At 58.1% G+C, this 24,180-nt stretch overlaps 1 protein-coding gene across 8 annotated transcripts; it reads right to left on the bottom strand.

Moving 5' to 3' along the window:
* Positions 1-204: 204 nt before the first annotated feature.
* Positions 205-24,080, bottom strand: CHD5 (chromodomain helicase DNA binding protein 5). Of its 8 annotated transcripts, none has more exons than XM_065696759.1 (42): positions 23,964-24,080; positions 23,145-23,272; positions 20,070-20,246; positions 19,638-19,756; positions 18,892-19,127; positions 18,683-18,807; positions 16,959-17,082; positions 15,128-15,294; positions 14,831-15,049; positions 14,507-14,716; positions 14,216-14,427; positions 12,678-12,809; positions 12,138-12,246; positions 11,665-11,856; positions 11,376-11,576; positions 10,884-11,021; positions 10,343-10,464; positions 9,628-9,801; positions 9,014-9,155; positions 8,705-8,836; positions 8,213-8,330; positions 7,905-8,029; positions 7,235-7,466; positions 7,040-7,165; positions 6,768-6,940; positions 5,975-6,149; positions 5,755-5,841; positions 5,308-5,396; positions 4,993-5,126; positions 4,730-4,874; positions 4,215-4,368; positions 4,015-4,094; positions 3,767-3,896; positions 3,477-3,566; positions 3,196-3,333; positions 2,927-3,035; positions 2,645-2,777; positions 2,003-2,198; positions 1,703-1,866; positions 1,494-1,608; positions 1,279-1,328; positions 205-835 (listed from the first exon to the last, which is right to left on the bottom strand). In XM_065696759.1, the coding sequence occupies exons 1-41, from the start codon at positions 24,025-24,027 to the stop codon at positions 1,321-1,323; spliced, it is 5,844 nt and encodes a 1,947-aa protein (XP_065552831.1). In that variant the 5' UTR covers positions 24,028-24,080; the 3' UTR covers positions 205-835; positions 1,279-1,320. The 8 variants fall into 8 exon arrangements, with proteins under 8 accessions (XP_065552831.1, XP_065552832.1, XP_065552834.1 ...); XM_065696760.1 differs by having other exon boundaries at positions 205-832; XM_065696762.1 differs by having other exon boundaries at positions 10,884-11,018.
* Positions 24,081-24,180: the final 100 nt, after the last annotated feature.

The raw sequence follows: 24,180 nt of genomic DNA, 5'->3' as shown, positions 1-24,180 counted from the left end.
TATGTTGTCCGTATGCATCCATGCAGAAAACACTCATGGAAGAGCCAGGGCTGGGAGAGCACAGCTCCACTGGCTGCCCATGTACACGTGTGTGCACACACGTGTGTGTGCGGGATGATGCCGGGGCTGGGACCACATCCAGAACCCCCCTCACCCCATTGCCCCCCCACCCACCCAAACCACTCGCCCCCACAAGGCTCCCACTTCGTCCTTCCCAAGGGATTTATTAAAACACAGAGAACAAAACCCAGGACACACAGAGCACGAAGGGAACGCGGGGGCATCGCTCACAGCTGCCACCAGCCTCGGGCATTGGCGTCACCCCGCTCACGGGTGGCCCCATCCCAATTCCAGCCATCTCTTCCCTTTCACCCATGGCACCTCCATCCACATGCCCCAAGCCTGGCACACGTGGACCCTGGTGCTGGGTCTCCCCATGGATGCACCAATGCTCCCATGGGGCTGGCAGCAGGCATGCACTTGCTCAAACACACGAGGACGTAGAAATGGACCCGATGGGGAATCCTGGGAGCCGGAGCCAGCTCGGATGGGTGCCTCAGCCGATGGCCTATCCCATGGGCTATCCGGCCTCCCCTCTCACACACGTGCCACCAAACCCGGACCCGGTGGCACCGGCTCCCCTGGCTCAGCCCTGCCCAGACAAACTCTTCAAGTCTTCCATAAGAAAGTGCAAAAGAATGTACACGAAATGAAGCCCGGTCCCGGCGGCGCGGGGGGGCCACAGCGCTTGAAGCACACTTGAAGCGGGAGCAGCCGGCAGCAGCTCATCCTCACGCAGGCAACGCAGCCTTCCCCTGCCCTTCCTCCGGGGCTGCTGCAAGGAGAGGGGAGGGAGAGGTGGGTCCAGACCCCCCCCGTGCTGAACAAGGCGCAGGGGGAGTGTGGGACCCGTCCTGGGCAGCAGCAGCCGGCCCAAGGGCTTCCAAAAGGATCCTGATCCTGCCTCCAGTGCTGGTACCCACTTGAGGCTGCACCCAGACACCAGCATGAGGGGGACACCAGTACAGCCCCGACCCCATCGTGTGTCTGCACATGTCATCGGATCATAGAATCATGGAAAGGTTTGGGTTGAAGGGACCTTAAAGCTCCTCCAGCTCCAACCCCTGCCATGGGCAGGGACCCCTTCCACTGGAGCAGCTTGCTCCAAGCCCCTGTGTCCAACCTGGCCTTGAGCACTGCCAGGGATGGGGCAGCCACAGCTTCTCGTGTGTCCCACAGACCCCGGTGAACGGAACACGGAGCAGGAGCACATCTCACCTCAGCTGGAAACGGGAGCTGGGGGCGAAATCATGGGAACACCTAAATATCTGTGGAGAGAAGGGGAAGCAGCCTGCTCATCCAGCAGCCTGCTCATCCAGCAGCCTGCTCATCCAGCAGCCTGCTCATCCAGCAGCCTTCAGCGATGCTCCTGGCCCTCAAATCCATCCCTGGATTTCTCTGCCAGGGAGCATCTGCTCGAAACCCCGACCTACCGGTCACATACGGCCCCAGAGGCATCTGGCTGTAGTTGACAATCCCGCCTGGCCCAGGACCTCGGAAATTCGTCCCAAAGCTGCTGTTGTAGATCTGGGATGAGCCGAAGGAGCCCTGTGGAGGCAAAGAAGGAGCGGCACTGATCTGCAGCCCTGGCCCCACCGCTGCCCCCACCGAGGGGCTCCAGCCCATCCCCATCCCCACAGACCGGCTGCACAGGGGGCTCCCCGCCACGCGTGGCCAAGCGGCTCAGGATGCTCCGCTCCGACATCTGCAGGCGGGCGGCCACGGGCGGGATGCGGGACAGCATGGAGGGCAGGCGCGTGACATCGGCCTTCATGTCGCTCAGCAGCTCCTCGAGCTGGTTCAGCACTGCGAGCACAGCGAGCCAGGATCAGGCCATGGGGGCACCCACCGGACACCTTCTGCCCCAGCAAGCTCGGAGACAGGAGAAGGGGACAACCTCCCAGCTGGATTTCCACTCCCCCCCTGCTCTGCCCGCACCTACCCTTGTGCAGGACGGCGTTGGCGGGCTTGTTCCCAGCCAGGGACTCTTTAGAGAGGTGCTGGTGGCTCTCGGCAAGGCACTCCACTTCAGCCAGACGGGCGTTGAGGGCCATGGCCGGGTGACTGGGGTCTTGGGTCATGTTGAGGTACGCTGCCCTCCGCAGCTGCTCCTCGATCACCAGGGCCTGCTCCAGCAACTGGGAGGCACAGGAGGGGAAGATTCAGGCTCAGACCCCGCTCCGATGTAAATCAGTGCTGCTGCGGGGGCTCGAGGCTGCCTCTGCCCTTATGTGCTCCACGCTGGCCTTGCTCCCAAGAACTGCTGGGGGAACAGGCTTAGCCCTTACGTTTTCTCATCCCGTTCAGACACGGAGCACCCCAGAAAGGGATGCGGGCAGCATTCCGCAGCATCACCCCGGCAGAGCACTGGCTCATTCAGAGATGAGCCCATCGCAGCCATCCCCAGCCCATGCACCTCGGTGCCCATGAGCTCCCTGGGACCAAACCCAGCTCTGCTCTGGCAACCACGAGCCCCTGGCAAAGCCTGGTCCCAGCCGGCGCTGATGGGCTCCCCATGGCTCTGCGGCACCACTCTGGTTCCCCCCATTGGTAAGGACTCACCAGCCCTGGACCTGCAACTCGCCTTGAACCGCCGGGCAAGGAACTTGTTCTTCATCTCAAGGTAGTTCCCCTTGTGTATCTCTGACTTGAAGGGCTCGTTCAGGATCACGTAGCGCGGGTCGTTCTGGATGTCCTGCCAGCGGGCATAGCCGTGACTGGTGCCGAGGGAGCGTCAAGGGGAGAACTGGCTAGCAAACAGCATCCCCACCTCAGCACCAAACACCTCCCTGAACCCCGCAGAGACCCCCCTGCCCTCACTGCCACCCATCAGCAGGAGGCACGGCCCCACCACGTCAAAGGGTACGTGACGATTCCTGCCAACAGCCAGTAGTCGTGCCGGCGGTGCCAGATGTCGTAGATCTTGCCGGAGGAGATGGCAGCTCTCTCCTCGTTCTGCCACAGCGTGTGCAGCTCTGCGGAAGCAGGACAGCAGGGTCAGGCAGCGCGGCTGCACCGTGCTGCAGGCAGGGAGAGCAATGGCATTGCCCGGGGGGACATGGAGCTGTGAGCCAGCATCGTCTCACTGCAGCCCCTTCACAGCCCTTCTGGCCTTTCTGACCCCCCTGCTCCCACCTGTAAAGCCACCGTCGGCGATGTTGAACATGAATCGGAAGTTCACGTTCCTGTCATCCTTCTTCCCGTCCTCCTCCTCCTCTTTGTCACCGTTTTGCTGAGCCTCACCTTGCTCCTTCTCCTCCGCCTTGGGGTCCTCTGCTCGGCAAACACAAGAAGTGGTGATGCCTGATCATACTCCACTGAAAAACCAGCCAGGGTCCTCCCTTCCCCCAGGAACTCCTCACTAACATCACCGTTGGAAAAGCCACTTCTTGCCCCAAAGCCTCCTCGCCCCTCACCTGCTTTGACTTCTTTGTCCTCCCCTTTCCCTGGGCTGTTGTTTAACTCCGGCTTCTCCAAAGGCTTCTCTTTCTCTTGGATCCCCTCATCTGCAGAAGGGAACAGGACTATGAGGAAAGCTCAACGTGGAAAACGCTGTTCTGGGAGCTCACCCTTTAGGGCAGGGTGATTTTATTGCCTGTGTGTTCAAGAACTGCTCCAGCACAGATCAGCGCTGGGTGCCACAGCCCCGCAGAAGCCCAGGCCATGGCCAAGAGGGGATTCCTTCATCCTAGCCCCAGAGACTCACCTTTCCCCAGGGGCTCAGGAGAAGGTGCAGCCCTTTCACTCTCCTCTTGCTTCTCATCCCTCGGTTTCTCATTGCTGTCACAGCTTTCTGGGTGCTCTTCACCTTCCACCTTCTCAGTACTCGCAGGGACCTTAACGTCAAGCACCCACCCAGGTCAGCCCAGCCTTGCCCCCTCGCTGGGAGCTCTGACCTTCCCCATAGACCACAATAGGGTCTCCCAGGGTAAACGCTGAAGGAAGCCACCCCACCTGGCTCTCAGGCACCTTCCTGCACTTCTGCTCCACTTGCTCCCTTTCCTCCTGGAACCCGAGCTGTGTTTCTATTTTGTCTGCAGCAACAGCAAAGTGAGGCAGATCCTGAATGGGCTGCAGAGGGCTCTGCCTCATCCACCCCACTTCCCAAGCCAACCCAAAGCCACAACCCCCCAGAAGCCCACAGGAGCATCTACCAGTGAGGGAGATGGGTCCCGTGTGCGCTGGGCTGGCCGGGATGGGGGTGTTGGGATCTGAAGACACAATCTCACTGGACTTCTTGCTGTCCGGGCCATCGAGAATCAGATCTGGGGTGCTGTATTTGCCATTGACATGCTCGAACTCCTGGACCTGGGGCAGACACACATCATCGAGTCAAACCCACCAGGGACATCGCAACTGATGGAGCAGCAGCATCACTACCACCAGGGACACTTCACACCCCAGCTCCAAGACCCAGCAGGTCCCCAGCGTGATTCCTCTGTTTTGTCAGCCAGACCATTACACACCCGCTGATGCTGCGGCCCTCGCAGGAGGGAAGCAGCAGGTTTGAAAGGCAGTTTGCATTACCCCTGCACACTGACAAAGCTGGATGTGCTCCAAGCCTGGAGACTCAGTATGGGATCCCTGGGGAGCGGCTTTCAGCAGCCCGTGAACCCCACAGGTCTCCAGGAGTACCTGAACGAGCACACTTCAAACCCTCCTCACCCACCTTCTTCCTTACTAGCGACATGACCCCGATCCGAGTGAGCACGTGCTGGCGGGACAGCCCTTCCCTAGGAACGCCATCCGCAAAGGTTTCGGCACCGTCCGCCCCGGGTTCACACAAATGCCTCATGAAGAGGGAGACGTACGCCCTGCGGAAGGGAAGAAAACCTGAGCCCAGCCTGGGGCTCGCAGCGGAGCGGCTGACCCAGCAGGACAAGAGCCAGAGCCAGGACACAGCTCCCTCTGCCTGCCCGGGCTCCCCAGTACCTGAACTCCTTCTCGCTCTTCCCTCGCAGGTCCCGCACCAGCCAGTGGGAGTTGAAGGCGTCCTGGGGCGGCATCCCCCAGCGCATGATGGCGTTCAGGAACGCCTTGCGCTGGCGGGCGTTGAAGCCAAGAACCTGCAGGGGCAGAGGCATCACTGGGATCACAGCGTGGCCTCGGTGGCATGCGGCACCTCCGAGCCTCGTGGCTGCTACGGAAAGGCTGCACCAGGACTAATGTGCCAGAGGCTCAGCACAGAGCACTCCAGGGCAGCCCCAGCGCTGTGCTGGTCATGCTCTGGTTGAGGCCAACACTCACCTCGATGTTGCCCCCAACTCTTGCCAGCAAAGGAGGGAGAGGCTTGTCCCGGTCACTCTTCAGCTGTCTCCGGGATTGCCTCCTGCCACCTACAGCCAAGTAGCCCCAGTGATGGACAAGCCCAGGCAGGATGGCCAAACTTCCTGCATCCGCTCCAATCCCAAAGCTTCCAGTCCCCTCCACCCACCCCGCTGGCCTCCAGTGCTCCCGATCATTCCACACAAGGACCAGACCATGGTCCTGCAGTGGCCAGTGAAGGAAACAGCCCATTGACTTCTCTGCCACGGGAATGTCCTCACCTGGCAGCACACGGGGACACCTTCCCCTGCATGGAGGCCCAGAAGCACAACATCCCCTCCAACCCGGAGTTTCTGCTGCACCCGGGTGCCAGCGGCTTCCCGCAGAGCAAAACCCCATGGCCTATCAAACGCACTAACTCACTCTGACCTTCTGGCCTGTCTTCGAAGTCTTCATCCTCATCCTCGGAGCCAATGGAATACTCCGACTGGTTGTCAGAGAGCTCGTCCTGCCACTCTGCGGATGCCAAGGGAAGACAGGGTAGGAGACGGCCCCAAGCAGCAGGCCCCTGCCTGGGAGGGACACCCCGAGGCAACAACGACTCAGCCAATGAGTCCCTTGGGCACCCGGAGCAGAGCAGTGGCTGTACCTTGGTCCTCCTGCGAGGTGTCGTTGTAGTTGACCTGCTTGCGGATTCTCTTCCCTTTCCCCAGGTTCCTGGCCAGATCTTCCTGCTGCTGCTCATAGTGGTGCCGCAGCAGCTTCTCCCAGTAGTCGGGGTCCACGTTCTCCTCTTGCTTGATGATCTCACGTTCCACCTCCTCCTGCAAAGCAAGAGCCAAGAGGCTTGAGATGGGGCAGCCACGGACCTGCAGCATCACCCTGCTGCCCCATCCTCTAACGGCACTCCAGGGAAAGAAGGGGAAAGGCTCCAAGCCCCTGCCTGGAATTTGGCTTTGCCCAAATGTACTGCCCTCAGTGCAAGGCTCTCAAAGGGCTGGGAGAAGCTCCCAGCCAGAAAGAGCTCCTCCGAACTCTGCCACCCATCCCACCCTGCAGTGTTCACACTCACATCAAGGGAGAAACCACACATCTGCAGAGACCTCCCCAAGCATCAGCCTGCCATCAGCTCCCACAACGGATGAAGGGAACAAGGCAGGAAAACACCTGACAGCAGCACAGTAAATAAGCAGCCCCATGTGCCAACAGGGACAGAGCCTGGCTTGCACCATGGGTGGCACAGCACCAAGCCAACTGTGCTTCCTCACTGCGGTGGCCCCATCAGCCCCAGGAGCCCAGGTCTGGAACAACCAACAGCAGTCGCAGGCAGAGCAGGAGGAGCCCTGCCCCGCGCCGGAACGCTCACAAGGAGGGAAAGGGAACAGAACACAGAGGGATGTACAAAGAGGTGCGATTGTAAGACATGATACTAGTCACATTACCACACCGTCCTCTTCTCTCACAACATACTGGGCCACTTTAAAGGAGCTGAGATACTCGTTCATGTTCTGCAGCTCTGTGTCATCAGTTGCATCCTGATTTCGGTCCAGCAGCTTCGAGATGGCAGCATCATCGTAGTGGATCACGCTGCTGTCATCCACATCCTTATTGTCACCTGGAGAGCAAAGCAATGGAAGCTCAGATCACCGGGTGGAGACAGCTCAGGTATGGGCCAAGGAGGGGATGGGTCACCCAGACACGGGGGGCTACAGACCTGGTGGGGTGCCACCGTGCTTCTTCTTCATGCCAGGAGTCACTGCACCCCCTTTGGTTGACAGCGTGTCGGAGAAAGGGGGGACAGCATCCGGCACGGCGATGCGCTGTCCCTGCGACACCATGCCTGCGGGGTCAGAGAGTGAGCCCCAGGCCCTGCCACGTGCACAGCATCCCCACTCCTTCCCGACCTCACCTTCCACATCATCCTTGAAGAGCTCTTCTGTCCCAAACTTGAGGATGTCGTCCAGCTCCTGCTTGGTCATGGAGCCCGACTTGGAGCCGAGCCCCGGGCGGACAACCAGGTGGGTGAGCATCATCTTCCTCTTGGCCACCTGCGTGATGCGCTCCTCAACGGAGGCTCTGGTCACGAAGCGGTAGATCATCACCTTCTTGTTCTGCCCGATGCGGTGAGCGCGGCTGAACGCCTGCGGGCAGAGCATGGAGCTGCTGAGGGGCCGCAGGTCCCACCCCACCGGGCTGCATGTGGGGGCAAAGCAGGGATACACATTGCTCTTTGCCTTCCCATGACTTGTGGAGGCACTGGCTGCTTGCCCACTCCTGCTGACACACAATCCTTAGCCAGGGTCTGCCCCGGGCTTTGGGAAACACAAGTGGAAGCTCCCCAGACAAAGAGGGGGCACCTGGTTGGGAATAACCAGCAGAAGAAAGCAAGAAGCCCTTGGAAGAGAGCCGGGTTTAGTGCCAGGTCTCTTCCAGCCCATGACATGGGTGCAAGACTGGGGCTGCTGAGCAGGAACATGCCCCCCAAAGAGAGCTCTCGAGGGAAGAGACCGCCTGCCTGCAAACGGAGCAGAGCCCCAGAGGTACTCACTATATGGGAAGGAAAAGGAAAAGCCAGAAACCTGGATGTCATTGTGGGGATTCCAGTCAGAATCATAAATAATGACGGTGTCGGCCGTAGCGAGGTTTATGCCCAGACCACCGGCGCGGGTAGAGAGCAGAAAGCAGAACTGCTGAGCACCAGGAGCTGAGAAAGACAAACCCAGAGGTGGGTGAGACAGGAAGGAGCGTGGTGTGCGTGGCAAGGTGCAGAACCGCGCTTTGGGGATGGAACCATTGGCGAGGGGAGGCAAGGAGTGACCCCATGGCTTCCCCACATGCTGCGAACCCACCCCACTTCCTCCCTTCCAACAGGCAGAAGCACCAGTACCATTAAACCTGTCGATGGCCTCCTGGCGCAGGCCGCCGGTGATGCCCCCGTCGATCCGCTCGTACTTGTAGCCTTCGTACTCCAGGAAATCCTCCAGCAGGTCCAGCATCTTCGTCATCTGCAGGGCAAGGAGACCCTGGCATGAGCAGCTCCATGTGGCCTGGCTCCCTGCCACCCCCGGCAGCCCAGAGGCCAAGGTGATGGTGGCACCACCACCAACAGAGTAAGGCCAACAGGAAGCTGCCCACGGAGTGACACTCGGGTCTCATCCTTTACAAGCAGCTTCGCCAGCATGAGGGAACTGGGTCTGAACTGCCCTCCCCAAAGGCAGCACTGTTACTGTTATCTCCTCTTGATCCATAGGTGACAGGGGTTTGAAACATCACTGTTGCCACCAGCTCTTTCCACTATCTCCATCCACTCCAAATCTTCATGCAGAACAAGAAAAACCCTTTAAAAATGTATTTATGGTTACTCTTTCCCTACGCTCACCTGGGAGAAGATCAGGACTCTGTGACCCCCATCCCGTAACTTCTTCAGCATCTTCTGGAGCAGCATCAGTTTGCCAGAAGATTTGACCAAAGAATTCCCGTCGTAGGATCCGTTGGGCAGAACCGGGGCTTCCTAAAAGGCATCCTTGGTCAGCCCCTCAAAGGACAACCCTCAGAGAAATCCATGTGCATTCCAAAAGACAAAATCCTGGGCTTGCAGACCCACACCATTAACCAAAGCAAGACCATGGACACAGCCCCCAACGCAGTGCTCAGAACCACATCCGCGGTGCGCACAGCGCTCACGTACCACTGCCGCCACAGGGAAGAGGTAGGGGTGATTACAGCACTTCTTCAGGTCCATCATGATGTTGAGCAGCGAGACCTGGTTCCCACCGCCCTTAGAATTCAGGGCTTCAAAATTCCTCGTCAGGATGAATTTGTAGTATTTCCTGCAGGAACAGGGAGGGGAGGGACATCCCTGTAACCCAGCCAGGTCTGGGACTGCCATGAACAGGGCAGCTCCAAGCTAAAACCCACTGGAGCAGCTTGCTCCAAGCCCCTGTGTCCAACCTGCCCCTGTGGGGCAGCCACAGCTTCTCTGGGCACCCTGTGCCAGCGCCTCAGCACCCTCACAGGGAAGAGCTTCTGCCTAAGAGCTCAGCTCAGTCTCCCCTCGGGCAGGTTCAAGCCATTCCCCTTGGCCTGGCCCTACAGGCCCTTGTCCCAAGCCCCTCTCCAGGTTCCCTGCAGCCCCTTCAGGCACTGGAGCTGCTCTCAGGTCTCCCCTTCAGGAGCCTTCTCTTCTCCAGGCTGCCCCAGCCCAGCTCTCTCAGCCTGGCTCCACAGCAGGGATGCTCCAGCCCTCGCAGCAGTTTCATTCCACTCATTCGGCTGCTCTGGAGCCGTGCTGGGGTTACTCACTTCTGCATCTGGCTCAGCTCCACTCTCACGATCAGCTCCGTCTTGGCCGGCATGTTCTTGAACACGTCTGCCTTGAGCCGCCGCAGCATGTGGGGACCCAGCAGGTCGTGGAGCTTTTTGATCTGGTCCTCCTTGGAGATGTCTGCAAACTCCTCCAAGAAGCCCTCCAGGTTACTGTGAAAGCAGCCAGAACCACAGTGCTGAGCAGTAACGGGACACGGGAGAGCACAGACACCTCTTTATGACTTAGAAACAAGGGCAGAGCTCTCGTGGCAAAGAACAACTCCTGTGACCGCATCCAAGCGGGGCAAAAGCCAAACCAAGGAGCTGCGCTGCTGGCCGAGGGGGAAGTCACACTAAATGCACTAATATGGGGTCTGGTAAGTTCCCCAAAGCACCTCTGCCTGCTCAGAAAGGGAAGAAAGGGCAGGGTTTAGCTCCTCACCCACAAAGCGCCTGATTGATGGCAAGGCAATAGCCACCAACAGGACCCAAAAGCAGAAGGCCCCAGGGCTAACTTTGGGGTCATATTAACTGCGTGCAGCAGCTTTGCCCCCTGCCTGTCAGTGCAGGTTGGGAGCACTGGCCCATCAGGAACGGGATCCAGCTCCTTTTCCCAAACAGGAGCCCTGGGAAACCTCTGCTGAGCAACCCCACCAGGAGATCGGGTCCCAGCAACTCACCCTCTTCGGAGCAGGGAACTAAAGCAACTCACTTAAACCTCTCGGGAGTCAGGAAATTGAGCAGATGGAAGAGCTCTTCCAAGTTGTTCTGGAGCGGGGTCCCGGTGAGCAGCAGCTTGTAATCGATCTTGTAGCTATTTAATACTCTGAAGAACTGGGAAAAGAAAGGAGGTGAAGGGAGCTCTGAGGAGCTGCTTACTCATGGGGGGCACTCTGCAGACTGTGCACATGGAGGCTCAGCAGTGCCCTCTGACACACGGAGCCACACCACAGCTCCCATGGCCTGCTCCAAGCCATCCCCTGGAGGGCACAGGCAGCAATTCTGAATGCCCCTGATCACCCCATCTGCCTCCTGCACTGGGGCCTGTGTGATGGTGCCAGGGCCTGAAGACTGCAGGCTGGACCCCAGGGAAAGGAAGGAGAAGGATCAATTCCCTTCCATGGCAGCCCATCAAAGCCCTGTCAGGCAGACACCCAGGCTGCTGTCCCTTCTCAGCTGACAGACATTTAATGCCAGGGGATGTTAAAGGGAGCAAATCCACCAAAAGGCAGCCCCAAATGCCTGTTACCTACTTTGGACTGGTTGTTCTTCAGCCTGTGTGCTTCATCCACCACTAGACAGGCCCACTCTATGGAGCCCAGCACCGCCTGGTCAATAGTGATCAGCTCGTAGGAGGTGAGCAGGACATGGAACTTGATCTGCGCTTCCTTCTGGAGGAGCAGAGGGAGAGAAAAGCCAGGATAAGGGAGGAGGGAATGGGACAGCCTCCACCTTCACCGCATGGGATCCAAGGAGAAACCGGTCAAGGCATGAGCGGTGCCAGCAGAAAATCCACACCCCTGTGAACATTAGAACCGAGCAGGGAACTACAGGCACAAAGAAGGGTCTGGCAGAATCCTTACAGCTCATCACAAATCTCCTGCGTGTGTAACAGCAGCAGCTTCCTTCTTTGGGAAAGGGCTGGGTCAGGACCTAACCAGCCCCCCTCTCTGGGTCTAATTCTGCTCCATCCCCTTCTTACTGCTGGCTAAAGCTGCTGGGCAGGGCACAGACTTGGCTCCCACCTTCATCCGGAAGACCTTCTTCCCACTGCGGATGGCATTGTCTTCGAAGGAAAACTCATTCTCCCGGATGACCGACCGGCTTTCCTTGTCGCCCGTGTAAGTCACAACGTAGAAGTCGGGCGCCCACATCTCAAACTCACGCTCCCAGTTGATGATGGTGGAAAGAGGGGCACTGACCAGATACGGCCCTTTCGAGTGGCCCTGCTCGGGAACACAAAGTCCAAGCTGTTCTCTCCCCACACAAAGCAGCTCTCAGCCTCCTTGGGGATCCATCTGATGCTCCACTCACCTCCTTGTACAGGGAGTACAAGAACACAATAGTCTGCACGGTCTTCCCCAGCCCCATCTCATCAGCCAGGATTGTATCCGTCCCTTGGGCCCAGGAAAACCTCAGCCAGTTCAGCCCTTCCAGCTGGTAAGGATGGAGCGTGCCGCCCGTGCTGTCGATGTACCACGGCTGCTTGTCGAACTTCACCGTCGGCTGGAGAGGACAAGACACACCACAAAGCAGTGAGAACCAGCTCCCCCTCCTTTCCCAGTGGCCAGGCACATCCCTCTTCAGCCCTGTGTCACCCAGCAGCCCCAGAAGAGATGCAGACGTGGTCCCAGCACAGCACAGCCCTCAGGCTCCTCACAGCAAAGCTACCCCAGAGCTTTGGAGGAAAGAAACCAGGAGCTAGAGGAGACCAGCGTGACAGGATAGGGCCCAGGCTGACCTCCCTCTCCCATGCCATTGTGTTGCCCCTTGCCATTCGCACTCACATCCACGAGAGGTGTTTCTGGAGGCTTTTCCAGCTTCTCCTCTTTCAGCTTTTTCCCTTTCTTGTTCAGCTTCTTCAGAGGGCGCGTGTCCTCCCCCAGCATCAGCTCCCTGCAACAGGAAGAGGCAGGCAGGTTTCCTCTCCCAGCTCCCAAACACAGGAATAGAAATGCCTCGAACTCCACTGCTCCTCTCCCGACAGGAGCTTGCTGGGCCCATGCATACATGGCATCTAGTCCTTCCCCTTGCAACATTATCCAAAATGAAGAACAGCAATTGCATCAGATTACTGTGGTTTTCCCCCAAAACAGAGAGGCAGCAGCACCTTGGAGCTGCTCCCAAGTGCAGTGAGGCCACGGGGGGCACAGGCTGGAGAACAGCAGCCCTGGAAAGGCCTCCCAGGAGGACTGGCTTCCCAAAAGCACTCGGCTACCCCAGAGGGGTCCCTGTGAGCGATGCCAGCACGTTCCAAACCATCCTAACCCCTCACAGGCTGCCCTGGCTCTGCCCGGCTCACTGGGGCTGTGGATCCCCCCCAGTACCTGTGGTTCCAGTAGAGGTGTTTGAGGTTCTCATAGTAGGGGATGTCAATCTCGTCGATCTCCCACGTGCACTGGTCGTAGGGCAGGTCCTTCCACTTGATCAGGTAATGGACGTCTCCCTTTTTATCGAAGCTGTAACACAGGGCACGGGAAGTCCATCAGTGAACTGAGAGCCCCGGGAAGCAGCTATCCATAGCCTGCTGCCACAGAGCTCCTCTGCCTCCACCTACAGACCAGGGCATCCAAGCACAGGTGGGAAAACACGAAGCAAGTATCCACCTTTCCGTCAGAAACTCCTGCTAACGTGCTGCAGATGTTAACTGCTGAGCTTTAGAGGCTGCTCATCCCTTCCACTGACCAACCCCATGGTCCGGCCTTACCAGGACTGGATGGATGCCAGCGCTCAGCCTCTTCCTCCTGCAGCATTCACTGCTGTGTGAAGTTTTGCTTCGTGAATAAACACACAGCCGAGCCCGACTATATGCCCACAGGGAAAAAAAGCCTTAGAGTGCTGCGCAGACAATGTAAAGCTCACATGAACATTACCCAGCAGCTTTATTTATTCTCTGCCAAGCTGCCTTCGAGCCACTTGAAATTTCAAGTTGCCACTTGAAATGGAGAACTCCAACAAAAAGGAGTCTCTAGCTGCTCCGTGGAAAACCAAACCATCTGCACGGCACATCTCACATGCAGGAAATGCCTTCCACAGAAAAGAAATGCAAATCTCAAGGCTCCATAAGGAAGTCAGGCACCTGCTCAAGCTCCTTTATCCTGAGCACTATCCGGGGGAGAAGTGGGAATAATGTTCCTTTCTGGTAAGTGTTGTACCCAAATCCCTCATCCCTGATGGGAGTGCGGAGGAGCTGCGTGGTTTCGGAGAGGAACAAATCACCGACATGGGATCAGGCTGCTGGTCCAAAGCAGTGTCAGGGAGCAGCAGCAGCCACAGGGCACGAGTGATGGAAGCCAAACCCATCACTGGGCTGCAGCAGAAAGTTACAGAGTGATTGAGCTGTAACAGGGACTCAATGACCTGGGAAGAGTGGAACAACTCCACATGTCCACCTTTGGGATAATTCACTGTATTTTGTAACGTGCAACATAGCAGAAGAGAAAATAGGCCGGCAATGATCCACTTCTGGCCTTGGCTTCGCCTTGGGAACAAACCTCTGAGGCAACAGAGACCTCAAGACACGCCAGCAGCTGAAATTCCACCAGCCTGAGCTTTTGGCTTTGGCCAAGGACAATCAGACCCCGTCAGCCCCAGGGGAGAACAGAAACCCTGCAGGAGGCAATGCCAAAGCCTCGGTGAACCATGCAAGCCATCAGTGCGAATGCTGAGAATGAAGAGAAACCCGCAGAGAGGACAAACACGCTGCTCCAAGCTTCACCCGCACAACTGTAGGCACTCTCCCTTGTGGTCCCCCTCCTGGCTTGCAACAGCATCACTGAGTGCCAGCATTACCAGTGGCTCTGGCACCCTGGCACACACCTCCCCATGGCCCATCCATGCATCCCCCCGGCACACAGCCCCTCACCTGTGGTTCAGGATGCGGTGGATCATCATCCACTCGGGCTTGATGCCGTAGCGGTAGAACCGCTCCTCCATCTTGGCATAATGGGGGTCTTTGTTCTTCCTCTTCTCCCTCTGGCTGTCCTCATCCCCAGAGCCGTAGTCGAAGGCCGGCGGCTCATCCATGTCGTTCTTCCGTTGGTAGTTGCGGTACATCACGGTGTGGTACAGCTCCAGCTGCAGGAGGGGGCAGCCGCGCTCAGCCCACAGGGCAGGGAGCAGGGCAGGGGCACCACGATGACACCAACGCACTCACCTGCAGCTCCTTGACCCAGGAGCAGTGCCAATAGGAGAGTCCTGCCCATTTCACAAAGAACTCGCGCTCCGGGATCCCCCCCAGCACCTTCGGCACGGGCAGAGGCAGCTCCGTGCCCGGGGCAGGCAGCACGGGTGGCAGCGGCACGGCCGGTGGCTCCTTCCAGGTCCAGTGCAGGATGCGTTGGACTTTGCCCTTCAAGGGAGGGCACTGGGGATAGGGAAAGCAAAGGGGCAAGAGCACAGTTTGAGGTGAGTCCCAAGCGGCAGCGGTGGCTGGGCGGGTGTGGGCGCAGGGATGGGGCAGGAATGCTGTGACACTCACTGTGCAGCGCGGGCAGAGCCATTCGCCATTTGGTATCTCCGGCAGTGGCGGGTTCAGGCAGTGGAGGTGGTAGGAGGACGGGCAGGTATCGCAGCACAGCAGCTCCCCTCCATCCTTGCACACCCGGCAGAACTCCATGTGGTCATCCTCCTCCTCCTCACCGCCTTCCTCCTCCTCCTCCTCCTCCTCCTTCGGCTCCCACTGGATGCCCTCCTTCTCCTGGGGGAGCACAACCAGTGTAACGCTGAGGGCTCCCACAACCTGCCCGCCCGCTCCCATGGGCCCGACCCCACTCACGCAATGGGGGCAGCTCCACTTGCCCTCGGGGGCCTTCTCCAGCTCAGGATCCAGGCACACGAGGTGGTAGGCACGGGGACACGTGTCGCACAGGATGATCTCCCCTCCCTGCTGGCACACCTCGCAGTAGTCCTGATGGTCTGTCTCATAGCCGTCCCCTTCTTCCACTGCAAGCAAGGACAGGCACACGGTCAGAGGGATCGGGAGCTGCCGGCTATCCCAGAGGGAATGGGACACTTGCTCCTCTACGATACAGGCAAGGAAATAAGGAAAGCGCTTCGCCTCGGACCCCTCCTGTTAAGTCCCCCTACCTCTCTGTCCCTCAGCACCACAGTTCATCTTTGCACACAGCATCATCTCACCTCTGTCTCTCTTTCTCTCTCCACACTGTATCATCCTTTGGTTCCTTCAGGCTCTCAATGGAGAATGCCAGAACCTGGAGAGGTTGCAAGGGAGGCCAGTCAGAGAAACCTCCCCAGGCACCAGCGCCACCAACTGCAAACGCACCATGCAAGGGTGACACGGCCGAGGAGGACGACTCCTCTCCCGGGACTACTCTGCTCTTCCTTGGTGCTCACTGCCAGAGGCAGGAGCGATCCCAACTCAGCACGGATGGCAAAAGGGGGGAACAAGGCCTTGCAGTGCCACCAAAGCTCATCCTAATGCCGGCTCTGACACAAGCTCCCAGCACTGACCTCCAGCCTTCCACTCCACCGACACACAACGGGAGCTGCCGGGCTCCGGCACAAGGACAACGAGCCAGAAGGAGAAGCAGCAATGCTCTTCATACGAGGCACAGAGCCAGCCTGGCCTCACCACCTGATGGGGGCACTGGCCAGCATCACACCCTGACCGTCCACCAGCCCAGAAGCTGCCTTTCCACTTCTCAGAAACAAAAACCCATCGCAAAGCTAAGAGGCCACAGGACGTGCCTGAATCCGAAGCACCTCATCCCGACCAAGGACGCAAGGCAGAAAGGCAGTGCATGGCCTCTGCGGGGAGCCAGGAAGAGCAGCACCGGGCCTGGCAGCACTTGGAGCAGGGCTCGGGGCAGCACAGCACAAGGGAGCTGCTCTCAACAGCAGCACAGGGCTGGAGGTGCCAGGGCACAGAATCCACCTGCAGCCTTCCCAAGGGAAGGGAGCAAGGAAGATGGACACAAACGTGGCCACACAGCCACTGTGAGACCCGATAGATGCTTCCCATCACTGTTGACGTGCCTCCCTATTCCTACATCAACACCACAGATCCACCAAAGCCTCCTGCCCAGCTGCACATCTCACGCAGACAAGAAGTCCCCTGACTGATTGCTTCTTCACCCACAGCCCGTCCTGCTCCACCGGGAGCTTGCCACGAGCCGTGTCCCTGCAGGGGCTGCTCCTCAGACCACTTCCCTGGAAGCCCTATAAATCAGTGCTAGAGAACAAATCCTGGTGGGGTCACACATGCAGGTAGGTACCTGCTGCCTGTGAGGCAAGCCCTGGTGCCCAGAGCGCAGGCAAGGGGCTAAGCTGTGAGCAGGCAGCAAGACGGGACAGGGCAGCGGATCCTTTCCAGAGGGAAAGCCGACTGGATCAATGGAAAAGCCCTGCCACCATGCAGCTCCGCCACCACCAGCGCTGCAGGGAGAGCCAGCACCCCACGGCAGGATCCGCTCACTGCCTCCTGGCAGGCACAAGCCCACTGACACCAGGGAAGCGCCTCACACACCGCACACAGAGACAAGCACAAGCACATCGAGCCAGTGCTGGACACAGCCCAGGGCTGCAGAGGCCAGGAAAGCACCAGCTGCAGAGGGAAGCCCAAACAGAAAGAACAAAGGATGGCCTACTCCTCTTTTTCTTTCTCCTCCTCTTCCCTTTCTTCCCCAGGCCAGCCGAGCACTCGGAGCGCACTGAGGAGCTGTTGATGCTGGCACTGTCAAAGTCGGATTCCTCCCGTTCCTCCTCTTCGCTCTGCAGAGGGAAAAACCAAAGCACGGGCAGCCCAAGCGCATCCCAGGAACACCGCTCCACAGCCCAATAAACCCAGGACCCACATAAACCCCATGGGATCACCAAGCAGTGGCCGAGCTCCTTGGGGCACCCTCTTTTCCTCAGGAATAGATCAGCCAGAGCAGCAGGGTGGCGACAGGGCAAGTGCCACCCCAACAGGTTGGGCTCGTAGGAATGGTCCATGAGGCATTAGGAAGCAGGGAAAGCTCCTCTGTCAGATCCCAGGCAGGCAGTAAATGGAGGTCTGGACTATCTCTACAGCCCGATGGCACAGCACAGGGACAGCTCATGCAGTTCACAGCATTAAGGTGCAATCACTCAGAGCACATTTAAAATACATCTATCTATGTGCCAAGTGCCTGCTCAGCCCCCCTGACAAGAGGTGGGCTCTGGGTTTCCTGCAGCCCATCATCCCCACTCACACGGTGCAGTCAGGCACGTTGGGAAAGGCTCAGCATCTCCCAGGCATTGCTGCGCTGCATCCACATTGTGCTGGGTGCAGACACTCAAAAGAGGCACGGGGTGGACAACCCCTACTCCCAGCCTTGCGCAGTCAGGGTAGAACTTCTCTCCCTCTCCCAACACTCATTTCAGCTTGTGTCAGCCTGTTTGTGCATGTGCACAAGGGGATTCACGCTTGAACTTCCTTCTAATGTCAAAGTTGTTAGGCAGGCCCAGCATCCAACAGCATCAGAACACAACAACACATCTGGACTCTTATTCTGGAGACTTAGGCATGCAAATCCCTGATGTGCACACCGTTAATCGGGTACTTAGTGCTCCAGCTGCCGGAGCAAGCCCAGCTCTTTGTAGCTCTCAGAAAGGCAAATGCACTGATCAAGAGGGTACCCAGAGACAGGATGAACTTTCCATGCTGGGTGACTGAACACCTGCAGCAGCAAGCGGCTGCCTCTCATTGCTCCTCTCGCTTCAGCCTCTGACGCACAAAATGACTTACAGACAGATTGTGTTACATGAAATGCAGCTATAGAGCCAGTGATCTCCAATAACGATGAGCTAATGGGTTTTTGATCAATAGCATTATCAAGAGTCCCACTCTTAGTCAATAGTTATTTATGAGATTTATTCCTTAAAAAGCTCTGCTATTTAAAACACACCCGACAGTGGTGTGCTGACAGGAGCCCAGCACCCAAACTGCAGCACAGGCTGCTGCTGTGCTCTCACATGGGAGCTCTGGCAGCCCTGGGCTGTGTTGTCGGACAGCAGATGCCCAGAGGCAGCTTCGCTCAGGTAATTAAAGCATCTGATAATTCTCTTTAATGCAGGGTTCAGCTGGAGTGCAAGCCCTGAAGAATCCTCTTGCAAACCAGGTCTGAAACGGTGGCACCACCAAGCTCACCGCTGGAAGTAAATGTGGTGAACGGGTTTAGCAGAAACTGCCCGGACGCAGCATCTTTACAGATGTGATCCGGGACACAGCTCCCTGCCAAAGGCGTGAACACAGGTGCTGTGACACCCCTATGCAAGGGAAGCTTCTAGGGCAAGGCTTGTCCTGGCATTTCCCTGCCACATCCCCACCCCCAGGACCCCGCACACTTACAGAGGAGCCCTTTTTCCTTTTGCTGGGGATTCCTCCAAACCGGAATTTCAAGCCTGCCATCTTTTTCCCCTTCCCCTTTTTCTTTCCATCTTTGGAGCCCTTGATTTTCTTCTTCACACCTGGACCTGGAGAAGCAGAAGACTCATTTGGTACCCTGCAAACCCCCACATCACCCCCACCCCAACCCGCCCTCCACGGCTGGCACCTACCCTTGCCCTCCTTGGTCTTTGCCTTCCTGATGACGGGGGGCAAGGCTGGTGGGGGGCTGGCAGGGAGCGGCGGGGCCACGGTGACGGTCTCCACAGCTGCAGCAATGGCCGCGGCCGCCGCGGCTGCCGAGCTGCCCTTGAACGGGTTGTTGGCGCTGAACTCTCGCCACTTGGCACCCAGCACCGTCATCATCTTGGACATGGGGATCTTGGGGTTCTTCTTGGCAATCAGAGGCCTGGAGGGCAGAGGGAGAACCATGCGGTAACAGAAATGCTTCGTGCGTGTCCGCTCCTGTTTGTTGTGTGCTGGTGCTGCAGCCCAAGAACCCAGCATGTCCATAGAGGACGCTGATGTGGCCCACCGGGAGCAGCAGAAACCAGAGCACATACACAAAAGGGGGCACACCTCAACTTCTTCAGAGACCCCAAAATACCTGTGGTGGTTTGAACAGCTCACTCTCCCCACACCAATCCATCACTGAGGCTCAGGTTTAATGATGCTCATTAAACTTTTCAAACAGGCACACACAACAAAAGGGGTTTGGAGAGAGGGAGAGACAAATATTTCAGCTGTCTTCCACTCAATCCTGCAACTAAAATGGGACCTTAAGGACTGAGTCAGGTGGGGAGAAGCAACAAGGAGCTTGTAGTGCAGAGCTGACTTCAGAACCTCACCCACATGGCTGAGCAACACCCAAACCTCGGCTGGGACACACGAGGCCCCATCCGGACCTATGGTTCCCTACCTGAGGAACTGGCTGAAAGCCTTGTAGTTAGTCAGGGTATGGTAATCATCTTCTGAGAACATGTAATCTACATCGTCGAGGCCCCATTCTTCCATCAGCTGAGCTGAGCTCTTGGGCTCCTGCAGATTTAGAGGAGATCATTAACTAAACGACTGCAGCTCTGCAGATGAGCGACACGAGGCCAGGTCTGTCACATGCTGTGTATCAAACGCTCTCCCCAGTCAGTCACACGCAGGGATTTGTTTCTGCGATTTAACAGCTTGCCAAACCCAGGGCAAACACACCAGGGCCATGCTTTATGCCAAGAGAACTTATCCACCAGCACAAGGAGGCTGGACAGAAAACATGGCTGGGCTCTGAGCCAGGAAACTCGCAGGGATCTGGCTGCACCCTGAGGTCTCAGGCTCTAGCACCAGCTTGGCAGAAAGGTACCTTTAGACTTCCATCCTCATCATCTTCCTCTTCATCCTTCTTTTTCCGTTTTGGCTTTTTCTCCTTCTTATCCTTCAGTTTTTTCTTCTTCTTTTTGTTGGGGGAATAATCACTCCCTTCACTCTCGGATTTCTCCTCAATCTCCTCTTCATTGTCTGACATTTCATCATTGCTCCCCTAAAAAGGAAAGCGACACTGGAGAAAGAGCAGGCCCTGTCCCCCCTTCTACTCTCTTCCAATGACCCTCCCAACTAGCACAAAGCAAGTGCTGTCACCAGCAAAAGCCAATACTCCCTCGAATAGCCCTGCCGTTACACTGGGCAAACCAGCACGAAAATCAGATTTGGGAACAGGAAGAAGCACCTGCCCATGGGAGACACAGGCAGAAGGAAAACCTTGGATCATCCGGAACCATTTCTCCAGGGCCACTGTGAGAAGCCTTATCCTCTGCCCCAGGTCCCCATCTGCAAACAGAGCCACATTCCCACTCTCCATCCTAGGAGCACTATAAACACATCTGCTTACACCAGGCAAGCCACGCCTTAAGGAAGCACCGGGAACAAGAAGAGACAGTCATGCCACACAGATAGAACCATGCTGTGGAAAAGCTCATCTAAGCCAAAGTGTACAGGAATGGAGCCTTTATGCTTTTGCCTCAAGACTTGTTCACTGAGGGGGACAAGAAAAGCAATGCTGAGTCACAGCCATGCCGCTGGATGCCAGCTCTGCCTCCACACTGTAACATGCTCCTCTGGAAGTACCCAGTCACTGCAGTACCACAGGGTCCCAGTACTGCCCTGTTCAGCGGCCGTATGAACAGAAAACCAGAGGAGAGCAGGCCAAGGGAGTGAACGTGCGTGTTAAAAACAGCTGTGCAGTAAATCAAATCTGCTAAAAGATCCTAAACAGTCAGGTAGGCAACACTTTAGACTGATATAACACAGGTAACATATAATGTTCTGTCCTGTGTTTGCTTACAGTTTTATGGGAATAAGGTTGCAGACTTCAAGTGCAGCACGAAAGGGTGAGAAACTAAAGGCAAGGGAGAGAACATCTCTGCTCACGTGTAATCTCTAAGCTCACAGACAGATGTGGTGCTCAGCTTTTGCTTTCTTGCTGTTTTGCTTTCCCTCCCAGCTGGACACTCGGTGCTGCAGCAGAGCTGTGTGGCCACAGGAGGATTCCAGCTGCCACACGAGCCAAACAGCCCTGGTGGATGCACAGAGAGGCTGGAAATGGGCACTAAAGCAGAGGAAGTTGATAGGAGGCCATGGGGAATCTCCCGTCTCAGTGACACTCGGCCACAGCAGCCTCAGCAGGAGGGTGAGAAGATGCTGGAAGCCTGCTGAGTGCTTCCGCTGCCCGCAGACCGCAGGGACCGCGCTCAGACAGCGACAGAGCCGGGGCAGGACCATGGACAGCGCCCGCTCAGCACCGCGGACAGCCCCGGCCGCCCGCACCCCTCGGTTGGGCACAGCCCGAGCCCCGGGCTCGGCACGGTTGTAATTTGGCAGGGTAATTGGTTGCCATGGTAACTGCTGCAGTACGGGCTGAAATCCCCACTCTCCGCTCCCTCATCTCCCCACGCCGAGGTTCAAACGGCGGCTTCGCACAGGTTTCACTGGGGTTTCGGCACCAGTGCCCGCCAGCGTCACCGCAAACAGGGTGAGTCCCACTGCCACTGGCGCAGAGGAATTCCCACTCCCGCCCCTCGCTCCAATGGCCACGCCGCATGGCAATCCAGGGCATCAGCCCATCGTGGTGCAGACACTGGCACCGCATCGCAGCTCGTGCCTCACTCCCACCCTCCTCTAGCACGGGGGCAAGGCCATTGACCCCACAAACCTCCTGAGGAGGAGCTCAGGTAAAGGAAGCCCTGCTCAAGGTCCCCCAACCTCTCATCTCCTTGTCCAAACAGCAGCCCGGGTGCTGCTGGGTGCCTCCTAACTGCTTCCCACTGGCTTTGCTGGACAAGGGAACAGTCTCCACAGGCAGGGCCAAGGTCACTTAACGCTGCCCGCAACAGGAATTAAAGCACACCCAACATTCAGCCTGTTGGTTCCTCCCCACCCCAATAAGGCAGCAGTCAGACTCTGCATGAGCTACACAGGCTGCAGGGCTCAGGCAGGCTGGCGCTGCCGGAAAATGAACAGAGGGAAAATTACAACTGGGGGGGTATCTTATCCCCCCCCCCCAACCTTGCAGAAAAGCAGCATAGAAAAACGCATCCAACGATGGACGCAGCACAGGGAGGCAGAGGCCTGAGCCAGCTTTGTGTGCTCTCTGCAGAAAGAGAACATCATCGCCCATCACCATGGCCACCAAGGGAAAAAAACCTCCTCGGGGCCAGGACTCCTGGAAGCGGCTGCAGGTTAACGCCACGCAGGCAGAATGACAGCAGCAAAAGCAGCTCAAGGCACGGCCTCATCTGTTTCCACAGATCCCTCGGGGAGCGGCTGGAGATGAGCATCACTGAGCCCTGCTTTGGCAAGGGAAGGGTGGGGGCACCTCCTGTTGTGTGGGGAGCGACTTCTCCCCAAGCACAGCATCACAGGGAAGGAAAGGGGCTGAGGGACCTCTCTCCACACACTAACTCAGCAGAGCAGCAGCCAGCCCTGCTCCGGCACCACACTGATCCCAACCTTCCAACCAGACAGCGAACCCTGCACAGGCTCCGGAAGGATCCTCCAGGACACACCGCCTTGGCTTTGTTTTCCCATGGAAGACCCAACAGCCCTTCCACATGCCAAATCCTAGAAGCCCCAACACCACCTCCCTTGCAAAACGCACACCCTGGATGAGGGTGGCCAACACCAGCCTCTGCAGAAGCTCCAGTTCCTGCCTCAGCTGCACCCTCAGTGATGTGGTTTGCATCCCACCTTCTTAAAACACCGGACACAGGCACCGCATCGGCACAGGATGTGCCAGAATTGACAGCCCATCCCCAGAGATGACAGCAAGGAGGTGCCACTGCAGCGCGTGCCCAAGGGCCTCAACATACAGGGATGGATGTTACCATCGCTCATGGAGCAGCCTCCACCCCACAGCCAGGGCATCTCCCCATTGCAGCGTTACCTCCTTCTTCCGCCGCTTGATCTTGGCAGCTTTGCCATCCTTCAGCTTCTTGGGTTTCTTTTTCTTCTGCACGACTTGCTCTTCTGCAAAGAACTCCTCCAGTCCTTCCAGCACCCCATCGTCTTCTTCTGGGGACAAAAGGGACAGCTCACACGGCTGGACCGCATGGGGACACCACGTTCATCTTCACACTGGGACAGCAGCTTCAGGCCACGGCGTGGAGCTCCATGGCCTCTCCTGGAGCCCCGCACACCAGGAGCTGACCCAGTGCTGGGCTTTTACCTTTCAGGTCTCCAAGGCCATTAAAGTGGATGCAACGGAAGGTGAACGGAGCAGAGGAAGACCTCACATGGGAGGAGCGGCCATGGTCACATACTGCCCTGCTGTGGCTCCAGGCTCAGGGACCACCATGGCCAGGGCAGAGGTGCCTATTCCAATGTGTGCTCCCACCTTCCCACCACCTCCAAACCCAGCCTGCCCATTCCCGGCCACCCACGGCTGCCTGCAATGCCAACACCAATGGTTCTATGGGGTATTTCCACCCTTACACATCAGCAGCACCCGCAGGGGCTCGCAGACATCTCCCCTCCCTTCTTCGGCTCCAAACCAAGCCCCTGGGGCTCCTCCGAGGGGCTCTGTCCCTCCGGAGAAGCGGCTTCGGACGGGACCCGGCGCCACGGAGGACCCGCATCACCCCGAGGGGGAGCCGCCCTGGCAGCGGAACACACCGCGACCACCGCCCGCTCGGGAGGCGCGGGGATCGCAGGGACAAACCGGAGGGGGAAGCGCAAGGACCGGACAGGCCCCGCCGCCGCCTACCCGAGACATCGTCCTCGTTCTCCGCGTCCTCCGGCAGCTCCCGGCCGGGCGCCGGGCCCCGCATGGCGGGCGGCGGCACCGGCCCCGCGGCCCCTCCGCGCCAAGATGGCTGCGCCGCGCCACGCCCTCCCCGTGACGCACCTCCCCTGGCCACGCCCCCCCCCCCCCCGCCGCCGCCGCCCCTCCCGTCTCCGAAGAGCCCCGAACGGTCCCGAGT

Source organism: Lathamus discolor, chromosome 16, assembly GCF_037157495.1.
Source record: "Lathamus discolor isolate bLatDis1 chromosome 16, bLatDis1.hap1, whole genome shotgun sequence".
NCBI lineage: Eukaryota > Metazoa > Chordata > Aves > Psittaciformes > Psittacidae > Lathamus > Lathamus discolor.
The sequence above is the reverse complement of the archived record's forward strand: the minus strand, read 5'-3'. Positions and strand labels throughout refer to the sequence as shown.